At 45.4% G+C, this 15,796-nt stretch overlaps 2 protein-coding genes across 3 annotated transcripts in view; both read left to right on the plus strand.

Annotated features, from left to right (window-relative positions):
• GNS (glucosamine (N-acetyl)-6-sulfatase) overlaps positions 1–2,447 on the plus strand; it is a 72,956-nt gene extending 70,509 nt beyond the window's left edge. The window contains exon 13 of the mRNA XM_033948032.1: positions 1,906–2,447. Within this exon, the coding sequence (XP_033803923.1) occupies positions 1,906–2,058 (153 nt within the window). The 3' untranslated portion in view covers positions 2,059–2,447. The remainder of the gene's footprint in view (positions 1–1,905) is intronic.
• A 673-nt stretch (positions 2,448–3,120) lies between these two features.
• SH2D6 (SH2 domain containing 6) overlaps positions 3,121–15,796 on the plus strand; it is a 50,541-nt gene continuing 37,865 nt past the window's right edge. For both annotated transcript variants that reach the window (XM_033950439.1, XM_033950441.1), the window contains exons 1-4: positions 3,121–4,212; positions 9,786–9,811; positions 12,166–12,200; positions 12,687–12,703. In XM_033950439.1, the coding sequence (XP_033806330.1) occupies positions 4,210–4,212; positions 9,786–9,811; positions 12,166–12,200; positions 12,687–12,703 (81 nt within the window). In that variant the 5' untranslated portion in view covers positions 3,121–4,209. The remainder of the gene's footprint in view (positions 4,213–9,785; positions 9,812–12,165; positions 12,201–12,686; positions 12,704–15,796) is intronic.

Genomic DNA, 15,796 nt, shown 5'->3' on the forward strand with positions numbered 1-15,796 from the left:
TCTTTGGGGCACTCCTCAGGTGGACCTCTTTGCAGTTCCTCACAACCATCAGCTGCCCCAGTTCTGTTCCAGACTCTTCTCTCCTCATCGTCTGGCCCCGGATGCATTCCTGCTCGACTGGACGGATCGGTTCCTCTATGCCTTTCCTCCCCTACCTCTGATGTTGCGGACGCTCTTCAAACTCCGCAGGGACAGAGCCACCATGATCCTCATCGCCCCTCGGTGGCCTCGCCAACACTGGTTCTCCCTCCTGCTTCAGCTCAACTCCAGGGAGCCCATTCCTCTTCCTGTGTTTCCTACTCTACTTACACAGCAGCATCAGTCTCTACTACATCCCAATCTGTCCTCGCTCCACCTGACAGCTTGGTTTCTCTCGGGCTGACCTCTCCAGAGAATCTGTCTCAGCCTGTCCGTTGTATTTTGGATGCTTCCAGGAAACCGGCCACCCTCCAATGTTACCATCAGAAGTGGACCCGGTTCTCCTCTTGGTGTCTCCTTCATCATCACAATCCCACCTCACTGGCGGTGGAAACTGTACTGGACTATTTGCTCTCTCTCTCCGACGCTGGCCTCAAGTCGAACTCAATCAGAGTCCACCTCAGTGCCATCACTGCGTTTCATGAGCCTATCCTCGGAAAACCTCTTACGGCTCATCCCCTGGTTTCCCAGTTCATGAGAGGCCTCTTCAATGTCAAACCACCTCTGAAGCCTCCTCCAGTCGTCTGGGACCTGAATGTGGTTCTCTCAGCCCTCATGAAACCTCCATTTGAGCCTCTTGCCACAACTTCACTCAAATTTCTTACGTGGAAGGTGCTTTTCCTCATTGCCATCACCTCTGCCAGGAGGGTTAGTGAGCTGCATGCACTGGTTGCCGACCCACCTTTCACTGTTTTTCACCATGACAAGGTAGTTCTGCGTACCCATCCTAAATTTCTGCCTAAGGTGGTCTCGGACTTCCACCTCAACCAGTCCATTGTATTGCCTGTTTTCTTCCCTAAGCCCCATTCCCATCCTGGGGAACAGGCGTTACACTCGCTGGATTGTAAGCGTGCCCTTGCATACTACCTGGATCGTACCAGGGCTCACCGCTCGTCTCCTCAGCTCTTTCTGACCTTCGATCCCAACCGTCTAGGTCGTCCTGTCTCTAAACGGACGCTTTCCAACTGGCTTGCTGCCTGCATCGCGTTCTGTTATGCTCGGGCCGGTCTCTCACTGGAAGGTGCTGTCACGGCCCACAGGGTCAGAGCTATGGCTGCTTCTGTGGCTTTCCTCCACTCCACACCTATCGAGGAAATCTGCAAGGCTGCCACTTGGTCCTCAGTTTACACGTTCACTACTCACTACTGTCTGGATGCCTTCGCCAGACGGGATGGACTCTTCGGCCAATCTGTGTTACAAAATTTATTTTCCTAATGGCCAACCATCCCTCCTCCCTCTCTGTTAGCTTGGAGGTCACCCATACGTTAAGAATATGCTTCCTGCTTGTCCTGGGATAAAGCACAGTTACTTACCGTAACAGGTGTTATCCAGGGACAGCAGGCAGATATTCTTACGTCCCACCCTCCTCCCCGGGTTGGCTTCTTAGCAGGCTTATCGTAACTGGGGACCACGCACTCCTCCGTCGGGCGGGAAGGCACTCGCGCATGCGCGGTGCGGCCAACTAGAACTTTCTAGTTAAAAAGGTCCGTACCGGGGCTCCGTCGGTGACGTCACCCATACGTTAAGAATATCTGCCTGCTGTCCCTGGATAACACCTGTTACAGTAAGTAACTGTGCTTTCAGGTCTACAAAATAAACCATTCTGTGATTGACTGTGGCCACAAATATATTCAAGAAGCTATTTCTTTAGTGCTTGTGCTCACTTCAGCTGTCCAGCTGATCTCTGGGTTTTGTTTCTCTCCGTAGTCATTTGTGGAGGTTTACAACATGACCTCTGATCCTGATCAGCTGGTAAACATTGTGAAGCAAGTGAGCCCTGACGTGCTAGAGAAGATGAACCAACGGCTGATAAAACTGCAGGCCTGCGCCGCAGCCTCCTGTCGATCACCCAGCCGCTGAGAGCACGATTTTCACTGACCTTCAGCTTTTCTCTTTTTGTCACAGTGCTCCTAACAAGCCCATGCAGAATCTTCCAGGACATGAAGGTCCCACAGACTAACTTGTTTGTACTGCTTCTGTAATAAAAGGACTTCGCATTTCCCAGTCCCCCTTTTTCTTGTGATTTAGTGTAGGATGAAGGTAGGAAGCATGAACTCTGTTATAAGTTGGGACTGAGCCTAAGTGGCTATCATTTGTGGTTCTGGACAGTCATAGGGAAAAGATGTTAGCCCACACTTTAATGGAGCACATAGCCACAAGAGCAGAGCTGCTTCTAGCCTAGCCTGCTTAGTGAAATTGCAGAGTGTAAGATTACAGGGTTGTTAAGAATAAAGTGCATCGAACATCTATTTTCTTAGTTATTGTACTGTATGTATTTTTATTGTAAGCCACGCTTGACATAACATGAATGGTGGATTATCAAATAGTTTTAAACTATTAACATTATAGGCTTAGGGTCATGGATTTAATATTCTGCCTTTTTGTGGTACAACCAAAGCAGTTTACAGGAGAGTGAGGAAAATCTTCCTTGCACAAGATTAGGGTCTTTCCATGCTGTGTCATTTAATGCTTCAGGGCCCATCAGTGATGCTTCTAGTTTGGGACAATTTTGCTATGAAGCAGGGTTCTCAACCCAGCATGTGGGATATACCCACCCAGCCAGTAAGATTTTCAGGATACCTATGAAGAATATACATGAGATTTGTATACAGTGGAGGTTGTGCATAAGTATTTATCTCCAGATTAGTCATTGTAGATTTCCTGAAAACCAGTTGAGCTTGGTCTGTCTCAAGAACTGTGTTGAACTCATGATTTGATGTCATAGCCTCTCCCCAGTCCATGTAGGGCAGTGACCTCAAACCCTTTGCAGGGCCACATTTTGGATTTGTAGGTACTTGGAGGGCCTCAGAAAAAAATAGTTAATGTCTTATTAAAGAAATGACAATTTTGCGTGAGGTAAAACTCTTTATAGTTTATAAATCTTTCCTTTTGGCTAAGTCTTAATAATAATATTGTAATTTATAGCTAAAGTGACATATGATCAAGAAACTCTTATTTTACTTTTGTGATTATGATAAAACATACCGAGGGCCTCAAAATAGTACCTGGCGGGCCGTGAGTTTGAGACCACTGATGTAGAAAATCTCAACCTCTAGAGGGGTTGGTAATCTGTTTGGGGGGTATGCTTTTATGTTGTATGTGTGCCAGGGGTAACAAAAGATAATCTGTAATATCCCTGTAGGGCTGTTCTGTGCAGCTTTATTAAATCTCTGTTCAACATCACTTTTATATTATAAATATTTGGGCTCATGTGCAGCCTTTTCAGTATATAGATCCCCCTTCTCATCACTTCTGATATACACCACACAGGCACAGCAGCTTATAAGGGGCAAATCTGAGATTTTCTATTTTCATTCTCCACTTGGTTGTTCAGTACACAGATCAGTTTGATCGGAATTTCTTATAAGTACCTTAGAGCATCACTGAATAACTCATGTGACTGCCTCCTAAAGATTCCTAAACCCTGCCTCTAGCATATCTTCCAAGTGCCAGAGCCTGTAGCAGCAGCAGGAGCAGCAGAGAGCAGGGGCTGGACCAGTTGCATGCTTCAGCTGCAGTATTAGAAGGGAGGGACCTTCAGGACTTGACTGAGTATGGATGTGCTGTGGCGCGAAGGGAGGAGATGGCAGCATCTAGTACTGTCCCATTCTCCCTCCCCCATCCTTGGCTGGCTGGCTGGCTAGCTAGCTAGCAACATGAAGGTTGTGGCTTCAGACAAGTTAGAATCCATTGGGCCACTGGGGGATGGGAAATTCAACATGGGGAGGGGGGTGCCATGTTCCTCGCACACTTCCTGTTTCTTGAATATGTGGGATTGAGCCAAGCTATGCAAATTCATAATCAAATGAGTGATTAGGAATAAAGCTCAAAGTCTGACATGTACACAAGGAGTTCATGCTAGGATAACAGCCCTGCGTGGATGCAGTTCAGTTGCTGCGCACATTGAAGGTCACATCCCTTAGTGAGAGTGGTCACAGCACTGCAGGGTCTATTGCTGCTCAGTTGGGTCTCTGTGGAATATTAGTGGTTGCAGCTGGTGGCCCTCAGCAGATGGTAAGATTTTTTTCACTCCACTTTTACTGTGCATGCAATAGCTCTTTCATTTAAGGTTGAGGGATCTATTCCTTCTGGTTGGTCTGCAAGGCTTTTAAAGTCCCATCCTGAAGCATTCAGGATTGCAGCCCTGTAAGAATAGGACTGTATATTCCAGAATGTTCTGAGATTTGAATGAGCAAAACCGTACCACAGTTAGACAGTACATCCTGATTTAATACTTGTTACAGGCTTTCCGCAGCAGGGTGCTATGCATTTTGCACGTCCAAAGGTTCATGTGTCACTCACTTTCTAACTGCTAGATTTCTATAGGGCAGGGATGTCAAAAGTCCCTCCTCAAGGGCCGCAATCCAGTAGGGTTTTCAGGATTTCCCCAATGACTATGCATGAGATCTATTGGCATACAATGAAAGCAGTGCATGCAAATAGTTCTCATGCATATTCATTGCGGAAATTCTGAAAACCCAACTGGATTGCGGCCCTCGAGGAGGGACTTTGATACCCCTGCTGTAGGGCAAGAGTAGTAACAAGAGAGTTTGCAAAACTTCTATATTTTTAATGGGTGTGTTTAATGGTCCCCTGCTTTGTATGCTGAATCGCACTTATTTTTCCAAACTAAAACTAAAGAGGGGCCTTGGAAACGTGGGAATGTTGGTAAATGTGTATCCTGTCACTTCAGAAATTTATCCTTCCCCCCCCCCCCCTTATGGTTTCTACACTCTGAGGTGTAGTTTACATGCTTGGAAGTGGTAGGGAGTAGAGAATGACACTGTGACAAAATTCATCACCATTCCCATCCCTGCGGATAACCATCTTCATGTCATTCTTTAAGGAGAGAGGGAAGAATCAGAGTATGAATGGCCGCAACCACTGACCCGCTAGCTTTGCTTTGAAGAATGCTGGTGTAGAAGGACTGAGGTTGAAATAGACACTAGAAAATGACATGGGATTATTTCCTGCGGTTAGCTGCGGAGACGGGAATGGAGATGAATTTTGTCACTGTGTCATTCTCTAGTAGGGAGGTCCTGTTAGCAGTGTGTGATGGTGGTGAGTCATTTAAACAGCAGCACCTGAAACAGTTGGGGAAATGGGATGCTGTCTCTCACAATCTCTTGGCAAACCATGCCTATCTAATCAGTGGCATAGCTGCAGGGATGGAGGGGGGTTTTGAGCCCCCTCCAGAACTGCAGCACCCATTTACCTTTGCTGGGGAGGAGGAGGGGTCTGCCAAACTCTGCCAGCCAAATACATTGCCATTGGTTCCTTAAGGCAGAAGTGGGTGGAAGCAGTGGAAAGGGGAAGGGAGCAACAGCACTGTATCTGGCAGTTGGGGCCTTAGCATCCTACCCAGCAAGAGTATGTTTAGCACATCAGGGGCAGATAGGAAGAGGGAGCAATGTGTTGCCTACCTCCTTCCCTCCCCCCCCCAAAAAAAAAAAAAAGTCCACTTCTGAGTGCCTCCAAAATAGGAGGGATGGATACATGACTTGAGACGTGCCATACATTTGTCTGCTTATACATGGCATGAATTTGAGGTTCAGCTAATGGAGAAAAAATTATCTGCAACTGTGGCAGTGATTTTCAGGAAAGGATACCAGGAGGGACTAAAATTGCAATGTCCCAAGATGTGTAGGGCGGTACTTGGCAGTCGCAATAGGTTAAGCACTGCAAGAGCTTGGTCCTACATTTCTGCTGCAATTGTTTTTGTCAGAAGGTGGTAAGTTGAGTGCAGTGGTTATAGTCAACACAAGTTTCCTTAACAGCTACAGGGACCCATGTACTAACTAACGTCTTATTAGGCACTAATCTGTTTAAATTGTTTAAAATAGGTACATCAACTTAATTTTGCATGTGTTGAGGGAGTATAGTCTTCTAAAGGTACTGACCTACCTAGGAACTCTGTTACCCAAAGACATTTACTGTATATACTTGAATATAAACTGGGATTTGGGGGCCAGCACCCACACAATCTCCTCCCAGATTTATTGCAGGCCTCTGCCAGGCTCTGGACCCTGTCTCTCCCTCCCTCCCCCCCACCCTGTCCATCATAACTCCTCTACCGCTGGAATCCCTGGTGGTCCAGAGGTGTAGTGGGCAGGAGCAAGCTTTCAACACTCCTACCCCGGGCGGTTGCTTCTGCGATTTCCAGCTTTAACCGCTGACTGGTAGCAAGCAGGAGCGTGCTTTTGTGCTGAGTGGCGTCCTGAATGGCTCCTGTGAATTCTCGGGAGCCATTCAGAAAGCTGCTTAGTATCAAGCAGCAAAGCCAAAGTGCATTTGTACTCGGTACCGCTCAGCATCTGAAGCCAGAACTTACGGCAGCAAGTGACCGACCGGGTTAGCAGCAGGGCAGGAGCGCAGAAAGCTCGCTCCTGCCCGCTACACCTCTGAACCACCAGGGATTCCAGCGTCGTAGGAAGTACAATGGACAGGGTGAAAAATCTGGGAGGGATGGGGTGCTGGGTGCAGATCCTGACAGGGCACTTAAATATTAAACCACCTGACATATTCGAGTTGACCATTTTTCCTCCTTTTTGGGGGGGCAAAATGGGAATTTTGACATATTCGGATTGACTTATATTCAAGTATATATGGAATATTGCCAGATCACTGATCGCCAGGTCATCCAGAAACTTCCATCAGCTCCAATGCAGCATCTTGCAGTGAACAAGAAAAAAGGGCATGGAGCAAATTATTTTTACATAGGCAATATCTGTTCCAATCTTGCCCCATCCCATCCTGAGGGAGGAGCTGGAACAGTAAACAAGTAGCCGCTGATGGAGCTTTCCAGTGCTCATGGAACCTGACAATGTAGCAACTATACAAAGACCCCCAGATACAGCCGTACCCTCAGCAACATCCCCTCAAAAGATGCAACAGCATCATTAACCTCAGTAAGAGATCTTAATAGGAAAGCAATAGTGATGATAGAGGTAAGACCTGGGGCCAAACTGTTAATTTCTGCCAGTGTTTTCAGTGGTTCTGTATTTCGATCTGCTTGTAAGCTCTAAGGGAATTCATTGGACTGGTGCTGGGAGGCTTGTTACTTGCATGGGTCCCTGTTGCTGTATGAATGGGATAAACTGGGATCACTGTGCCTCATGCTTGACAATCTTCTGAAATGTTGGTGAGCTCCCATTTTGAAGATGGGGTGGGGAGATGAACCTGAATTAGACATTGGAGGCACTGCACGTTCACCCCAAATTGTATAACCTTTACCCCTAGAATATAAGTGCCATTTACATGCTAAGGTGTTAGAAATATGAGCACTTATACACATGGATGTAACCAGTGGCTTAGTAAGGGTAAGTCTGTCCTGGGTGCCATCTTGGTGAGGATGCAGGTACCCGTCCTCCATTCTGCTCACACACACTCCATCATGCTGCTTCTCTTCCCCCCTCCCCCGTACCACTGTAACATTCTTGACCTTTGCAGCAACCCCCAATGTTGCGCCAATGTTGGCTCTTCCTTTGACGTCACTTCTTGGACCTGCACTTTGGAAGTGACATCGGAGGAAGAGCCAACGTTGGCGCAACAGCAGCTTGGTGGGGGGGGGTTGCTGCTCATGCCAGGAACGTTACAGAGGTATGGGGGAAGGGAAGCAGCGCGCACATGGCACTAGATGTAGCTTTTGATGATCTAGGCAAGTGTGAGGGGACGTTGGAACATTAGGCTCTGAGACATAGGCTATTCTCATAAAGGGCTATAAATGTCCAGATGAGATGGGGATAAGATTTTGGATTTAGCACACACTTATTTTCAGTAGTAACTCAAGGTGAGTGACATTCAAGTACAGTCAGACTTGCCCTGTCCTCAGAGGGTTTATAATCTACATTTGTACCTGAGACAGTGGATCAAACTTTTATACTGAATGCACTGGTTAAAAGGGAACCAGTGTAAGCTTGCCCTGGGATCAGTAGCATGGAATGTTGCTGCTACTTAGGTTTCTGACAGATAATTCTAACCTAAATTGGCCTCTGTGGAAACAGGATAGTGGGCTAGATGGACCATTGGTCTGACCCAGTATGGCTATTCTTATGTTGTGTGTGCTCTGGTATTCTGTAATGTGAGAACACAAATTGCATAGCATGTAAATGCATGGATGGGGCAAACAAGCATGGAGGTTGTTGAACATTGTCATTTACATGCTAAAGCAGTGGACTCAAACTCAAATAGTGGCCCGCCAGGTACTATTTTGAGGCCCTCGGTGTGTTTATCATAATCACAAAAGTAAAATAAAAGAGTTTCTTGATCATATGTCGCTTTAGCTATAAATGACAATATTATTATTAAGACTTAGCCAAAAAGAAAGATATATAAACTATAAAGAGTATTACCTCATGCAAAATTGTCATTTCTTTAATAAGATATTAACTATTTTTTTCTGAGGCCCTCCAAGTACCGACAAATCCCAAATGTGGCCCTGAAAAGGATTTGAGTTTGAAACCATTGCCTTAACTGTATCCATGACATCCTCTTTGTCTTTGGGAAGCAGAACCAAGATTGTGATGTCATAATGCCTTATTCCACCAATAAGAGCCAACCTCATCAGTGACATCACAATGGCTTGATTGTCCTGTTCTCCCCTCTGCCCTCCAACCCAGCCAGCAGATTAACCGTTCCCCTTAACTCAGTGGTCTGAAACTCGTGGCCCGCCAGGTACTATTTTGAGGCTCTCGGTGTGTTTATCATAATCACAAAAGTAAAATAAAAGAGTTTCTTGATCATATGTCGCTTTAGCTATAAATTATAATATTATTATTAAGACTTAGCCAAAAGGAAAGATTTATAAACTATAAAGAGTTTTACCTCATGCAAAATTGTCATTTCTTTAATAAGACATTAACTATTTTTTCTGAGGCCCTCCAAGTACCGACAAATCCAAAATGTGGCCTTGCAAAAGGTTTGAGTTTTGAGACCACTGGGCTAAATTGCTACATTTAAGCACATGCATTTATGCCTGACATGGTGAGCATGTGAATGCCAATTTACATTAGTATTCTGGAATGATAGCTGGATGCCCAGTTGCTGTTACAGAATTCACACTCACTGTGCTGCATTTTGGTGCATAAATGTTGGCACACTTTATACAGTAGAATTGAACCCTAAGTGGGGAGAAACGTGAGGAGGGCCTGTAGAAAGGAACAGGGCCATTGTTTTCTGCTGAGATATGTCCACTCCAGCTTCTATGTGAACAGACAGTATTTCTGGGGGAAGGGCTGAAGCAGGCACAGCTCTGCATATTTCTGTCTGATTCCAGACTCGGCTGATGAAGCGGGAGAGGAAAACTTGTTTGGAGATGGAAGAGAGTGCTGTGGCAGGAAAGGAGGAAGTACTGGGGGGAAGGAGACATCCTTGGAAGTGGGATGTTGGTGGAGGTTAGAGGCATTGGAAGAGGTCCAAAGATTTGATAGGCATGCCTCATTAATCAGTGTTGGGGTGACCACAACTCAAAGGTTCCTAGGTCAGGAGGATTCTGGGAGATGGTGGGAAGGAGGGATGTGTCCATTTGATTGAGCTTCCCCCGATATCTTCCTCCTTCAAATTTCCATGTCTCTTCTTGCTTTTTCCAGAATCATTGTGAGAAGAATAAAAATCCGTAAGTAGAGGTCTTAATTTTTCTTATTCTCTATTAGATTCTGGGAAGATTTATACAGGATAGGGACCTTGAGTAAGGCCAGAACCAAACCAAGCATCTGCACTCTGATTTGAAAACACTGAGTATGAAGGCAAAAGTGAGAAGCGATGCAGCCCAAGATGACTGTATCTGAGCAGGGTAAAGATCTCTTGGGGTTCTTTTGATCCAGTTTTTATCGAGCACACCTGTCAAATAAGTGAGAAACATCAGTGGGAGGGTTTTGAATTTAGTGCATGTGTTTTCAGTAGTAGCTCAAATTGAGTTACGGACAAACTTTATCCCCATGTCATTCTCTAAAAACCTTGAGGCTAGTATCAATATGTAAAAACTTAACACATCTTAGACAATTGGCAACTGAATTCAATGATTAAAAAATTGCTGAAGATGCTTTTGGATTTCAATGAGCTACTGTTAAATGACATCATCTGTGTCTTGTCTGCCATCTGCAAAGTCCTTCCATCATGTGCCCATCTGCTCAAGCATCTTACTGTTACTGCAACTGATCCATCCATCATTGTTGGCATCAAGGAATATTTTTAACATTTAATGGGCACTTATTTTCCTGTTCATCCACTACACAGTTTAGGTTCTCTTCTGCACCCCTGTCTGAAACACAATCCTATTACCTTCCTAGATGATGTAAAAAACATAGGCAACTGAATCTATGGGAATGTTGTATCAAAACCAGAAAGAAAAGGAAGGCTCTGTTTGTGATTTATAAACAGTTGTACAAAATATTGTCCCTTTATATACTTTAGAAGATTTAAATATAAAATCATCAGTGGTCAAGACTTGTGCAAATGAGGACAGAGTCTGCAGAGATGGGGCGGGGACAGAGACAGAGAGAGCACCTATGGGATCAGGGCAGACACAGGAATGGGGGCAGAGCTTGTGGGGACGGGCAGTGATGGGGATGAACTTTGTCCCTGTGTCATTCTCTGATCTAAGTGATCTGCAAGACAGTTCTTTAAGGCTGGCTGAGCTTACAATCGCCACTTCAATTGATATTTTGTTGGGACAACAACGTGTAGTGAAGGCTTGGTATCTGTCGACAGTTCTTCAGTAGTTCTGTCAAATGGTTCTAACACCGTAACAACTTCTGCCAGTAAGGAGTCTTCAGTTGTGCACAATGTGGTCAGGAATTGCTTGTTTGCGCCTGGTTCAGTAGCAGTTGCACTTAGCTCCTTCATATTCTGTGCCACAGATTTCATTGTCAGTACAACACTGTTCCACCTAATTGACATGTTTTCTTCAGTGACCAGTTGACTTTTGCTCACTTTGTGCACCTCAAGATTCTTCTGATCAACTTGTTTTTGATGGAGTCCATGTGAGAATACAAAACTGAGATTGACCTGCTCAACCTATCCAGACATCACCTCAAAATAATGCTTTCATATTAGCTTCATTATCAGTCTTGTACAGTAGATAAGAATAGCTTGGTGGAGATTTTACTCTGCCAAAATGTTTGAAACAAGTTGACGAATATTCTCCCCAGTTTATTTCCTTCACTGCCAAAACTGCTGCACATATGCACCAGTTTTCATCAAGATGAGCTCCTCTTTAAAAAATAAAAAGATTTTTTTTTTTTAGCTGAGGTATTGTGTCAAGGTGTACACGGGGACATAATCTGGTCCCCAGATCCTCCCATCCCTATTCACTTCTAATCCATCCCTTCCCATCCCCATGATAATAATTACTTTTTTGTTCCCATCTCTGTGAATTTTCACAGGTTTCCCATTGTCCCCATCCCTGTGCACACCTCTAGTTAGGGTCCACTTTTCTTCTATGTAATTGAAAGAAAATCAGAGGTCCACTTAGCCCTTCCTCCTTTGGACTCTTCCTACAAGACTCACCATGGACTTGGAGGGGAGAAAGTTCCTAACACCATGCCTGCCAAGGTCTTGAGGCAATATTGACTTGGAAGAAAGAATGGCCCAGACATGATACTAGAATATTGGCTCCATACTCAATCGTAGGGGAGTGTGGCCTTATCTCCACTTCCCACATACCCACCACCATGCTGAGGTATTAGGTAGTCCTTTTTTGTGTAAGGGACCACTGAAGAGTTCTCAGCCCAACCAACAAAGTTGGGGCCATCTCCATCAAGGGCTATACACTTAGTCCAGTGATTTTCCACTTTTCTGTCAGAAAAATATGGGACTAAAAAAATGGAAAATTGCTGGACTAAGTGTATAGCCTTTGATGGAGACTGCCTCAACTTTGTTGGTTGGGCTGAGAACTTTTCAGTGTCCCTTCATAAGCAGCCCACACATGACTCATTGTTTCTCAGATTTTCTCTCCATTATTTTCATCAGGTTCCAGCCACCACCCCTTCCTCCTCCAAGACACGGTAAGTTATGCAAAATAGTCTCCAAAGACCAACTTGTTTTGATGTACCTTCCTCAATAAGGTCATTTTCCCAAATCTATACTTTTTTCCTATGCTCCTCCTGCAGAGGGACTGTGCCTCTCTCCTATCCTGTCCTTGTCACAGGTTCAAGCAGACATTATGAGCTCAGAACTTTCATAATACAATTTTCTCTTCTATCTTACAGAAGGGTAAATATGTCCATCTGTAACAGCAAAAACAAGGTTGTTGGTACCTTTATTCAATAAGTCTGTTAGTCTATAATGGGGCCATGAGTCACTCTGCTACTTTCTCCCTTTCATCTGATATTTCCAATCCCTCCAGAGTTTCCTGCTACCTTACCTATTGGTCAGGGTTAGGAAAACTTCACAGCTGTACTGTTCTCAGGTACATTGATTGAAGATGGATAAAATGATTGTGCTCCTAAATACAGCCTGTGATATTAACCTGTGTGTGTTTTGTTTTTCAGAGAGCAGCGAAGATGGGGTAAGTTTCTGCTCCGCAGTGCAGTAGTCTTCAGTCTGGGGAGTAACGGCTGTGTGTTATCTTCCCATTATATAATTTCATGTTTTCATTTAATCACAGTGAAGAAATATTTTCTCTGGTTTGTTTAAAATCGTCTACTAAGTAGCTGCACCACATGCTCCCCTAGTCCTAATAATTTTAGAAAGAGTAAACAGGTGATTCACTTCTATTCTTTCCACTCCACTCATTCTTTTATAGACCTCTATCATATCACGCCTGAGCCATCTCTTCTCCATGCTGAAGAGCCGTAGCCACTTTAGCCTTTCCTCATAGGGAAGTCATTCCATCCCTTTTATCATATTCGTCACCGTTCTCTGTATAACATATTCCTTCTAACCCTTTGGCAATATCACTCACAAAATTAATTGAACAGTATTCATCCTAGGAAGGATCTCTGAGGCACTCTGCTACTGACCTTTCTTTTGAGTGAATTCCATTTACCGCCACTTCCCCTCCGCCACTTCCCACCTGTCAGCCAATGAATTTCTGATCTAGTTTACCACTTTGGATCACGTCCTCCAAGCTGCTCATTTTATTCATGAGCCTCCAACAAGGAATAGTATCAAAGGCTTTCTTGAAATCTAAGAGGGGGGGGGATCATGGAAGGGAGGGTGTGGGGGAGGCAGAGAAGTGCCAACATCCCCACAGAGACTGCGCCTGGGGTGGTCTGCCCCCCCTCTCCCTTACTATGCCACTGTATCCAGTGCATGTCCTCAATCCAATTACTTTGCCACCCAGAGAAAACAGATTTGTTTAGTATGATCTATCTTTGGTGAAGCCATGTTGCCATGGTTCTTGAATCCCATTGGATTGTAGAACATTTACTATTCTTTCCTCACCGTCTCCATTCTTTCCCACCATAGAGATTACATTTAACAGCCTGTAGTGTCCCACCTCTTCTCTGCTCACCCTTTGTGACGAGGGACCACATGAGCCTTTCTCCAATCCTGTGAAACCTCCCTAATTTCTAAGGATCTATTAAACGTATCTTAGAAATAGCTAAGAAGAAAAAAAAAAAAGAATAATTTTTTTAGATTGAATCAGTTTGGGCAGACTGGATGAACCATTCGGGTCTTTATCTGCCGTCATCTACTATGTTACTATGTTTTAGAAGGCCCGCCTTGGGATGTACAGTATGTCATCTGGTCCCTTGGCTTTGTCCATTTTGTTTTGCAAGTTGTTCATAAATGTATCTTTTATGAATGGTGTAGTATCTACATCATTCCCATATGCACCTGTCAATCAACTGAGATCATTCTCCACGAATGCCACACACAAGTATTCATTGAGCATTACTACTTTTCCCTCATCACTTTCCACACATCAACTCTCAGCAACTTTGTCTCATAATTCCACCTCCCACCTTCTTTTCCTCAATATACCTGAAAAAGTCTTGCTTTATATCTTAAGCAAGTTTACTTCTGTCCACGCTTTTTCCATCCTGAATTTTTTCTTTGTCTCTTTTGGTTGTATGCTGTATTCTTGTTAGTGTTTTTCTTTTTCACCCTTTTTTATTAAACCATAGTGCGATTTTTAGTGCCAGCCACGGCACTAACAGCTCTGACGCTCATAGAATTCCTATAAGCATAAACAAGAGCTGTAACCAAAGAGAAGTGATTAATCTTGCAGGGCCTTTCCCACAAACTGCATCCCAAAGCACTTTGCATCCATCTCCTTGTGGTATACTGGCTCTGATAGTGGCAGTACATATCCCCCGTTTATCCTTGTGTTTGTTTCCTCTGTTCAGAAGATATCTGGATCTGTGCTGACCCTCCTTCTTTGAACTAGAGAGCTGCATGGGAACGGGGACGATGGGAATCCCACGGGACCCACGGGGATCCCATGGGTTCCCCCTTCGGGTCACGGGAATCCCGTGGGGATGCCCCCTAGGGTCGCGGGGTTCCTGCGGGGTTGGATGTACTCGCAAGGCTCGTCTGCTCCCTACCTGCCCTGCCACAGCATACAGCCGATCGGAAGTCTTCCACGATGTCAGCACTGACGTCGGAGTGAGGGCTTAAGCAAAGCCCTCCCTTCCTCCGACATCAGCGCTGACATCGGGAAGACTTCCGGTCGGCTATGTGCTGCGGCAGGGCAGGTAGGGAAAGGCAGTGGTGTACCAAGGGGGTGGCGGGGAGGGCGGTCCGGCCTTGGTGCAGCCTTAGGGGGGGTGCACAGCCGGCCAGGTCCCCTTACCTTTGTGGCACTTCCCCCGACTGACAACAGGCCCAGTCCGACAAACCTCCTGCCCTGTAGCCGCGAATCTAAATTACCTTCCTTCTTACAGCAGCTGGAGTATTGAAGCTGCTGTAAGAAGGTAATTTAGATTCGCGGCTACAGGGCAGGGAGGTTTGTCGGACCGGGCCTGTTCTGTTGTCGGGCAGGCGGGGAAGCACCACGAAGGTAAGGGGCAGGGAGAGAGAAAGAGAGGAAAGGTGGAGTGGAGAGGAAAAGATGCTTAAGGGAAATGGGTAAAACTGAGGGGGGAGAAGGACGCTGAAAGCACTGGGGAAGACAAAGGGGTGGAGAAGGACGCTGAAAGGATATGGGGAAGACGGGGGGGGGAGAAGGACCCTGAAAGAACATGGGGAAGACAAAGGGGTGGAGAAGGACACTGAAAGCACATGGGGAAGACAAAGGGGTGGAGAAGGATTCTGAAAGCACATGGGGAAGATGGGGGGGGAGAAGGACGATGAAAAGACATGGGGAAGACAGAGGGGGGAGAAGGACACTGAAAGCACATGTGGAAGACAGAGGGGGGAGAAGGACGCTGAAAGGAAATGGGGAAGAGAAAGTGGGGAGAAGATGCTGGCAGGGAAGAAGACAGAGATGCAAGACTATGGGGGAGCGGAGGGAAGAAGATGGGTGCCAGACCAATTTGGAATGGGGGAGAAAGGGAGAGGCACAGTAACAGAGCAAATGGAAGACGCAGAGAGAAGAGAGATAGTGGATGGAAGGAATTGAATGAGAACATGAGGAAAGCAGAAACCAGGCAACAAAGGTAGGAAAAAAATTCTATTTCTTTTTTTTTTTTTGCTTCAGGATAAAGTAGTATAT

Source organism: Geotrypetes seraphini, chromosome 6 (genome assembly GCF_902459505.1).
Source record: "Geotrypetes seraphini chromosome 6, aGeoSer1.1, whole genome shotgun sequence".
Lineage (NCBI taxonomy): Eukaryota > Metazoa > Chordata > Amphibia > Gymnophiona > Dermophiidae > Geotrypetes > Geotrypetes seraphini.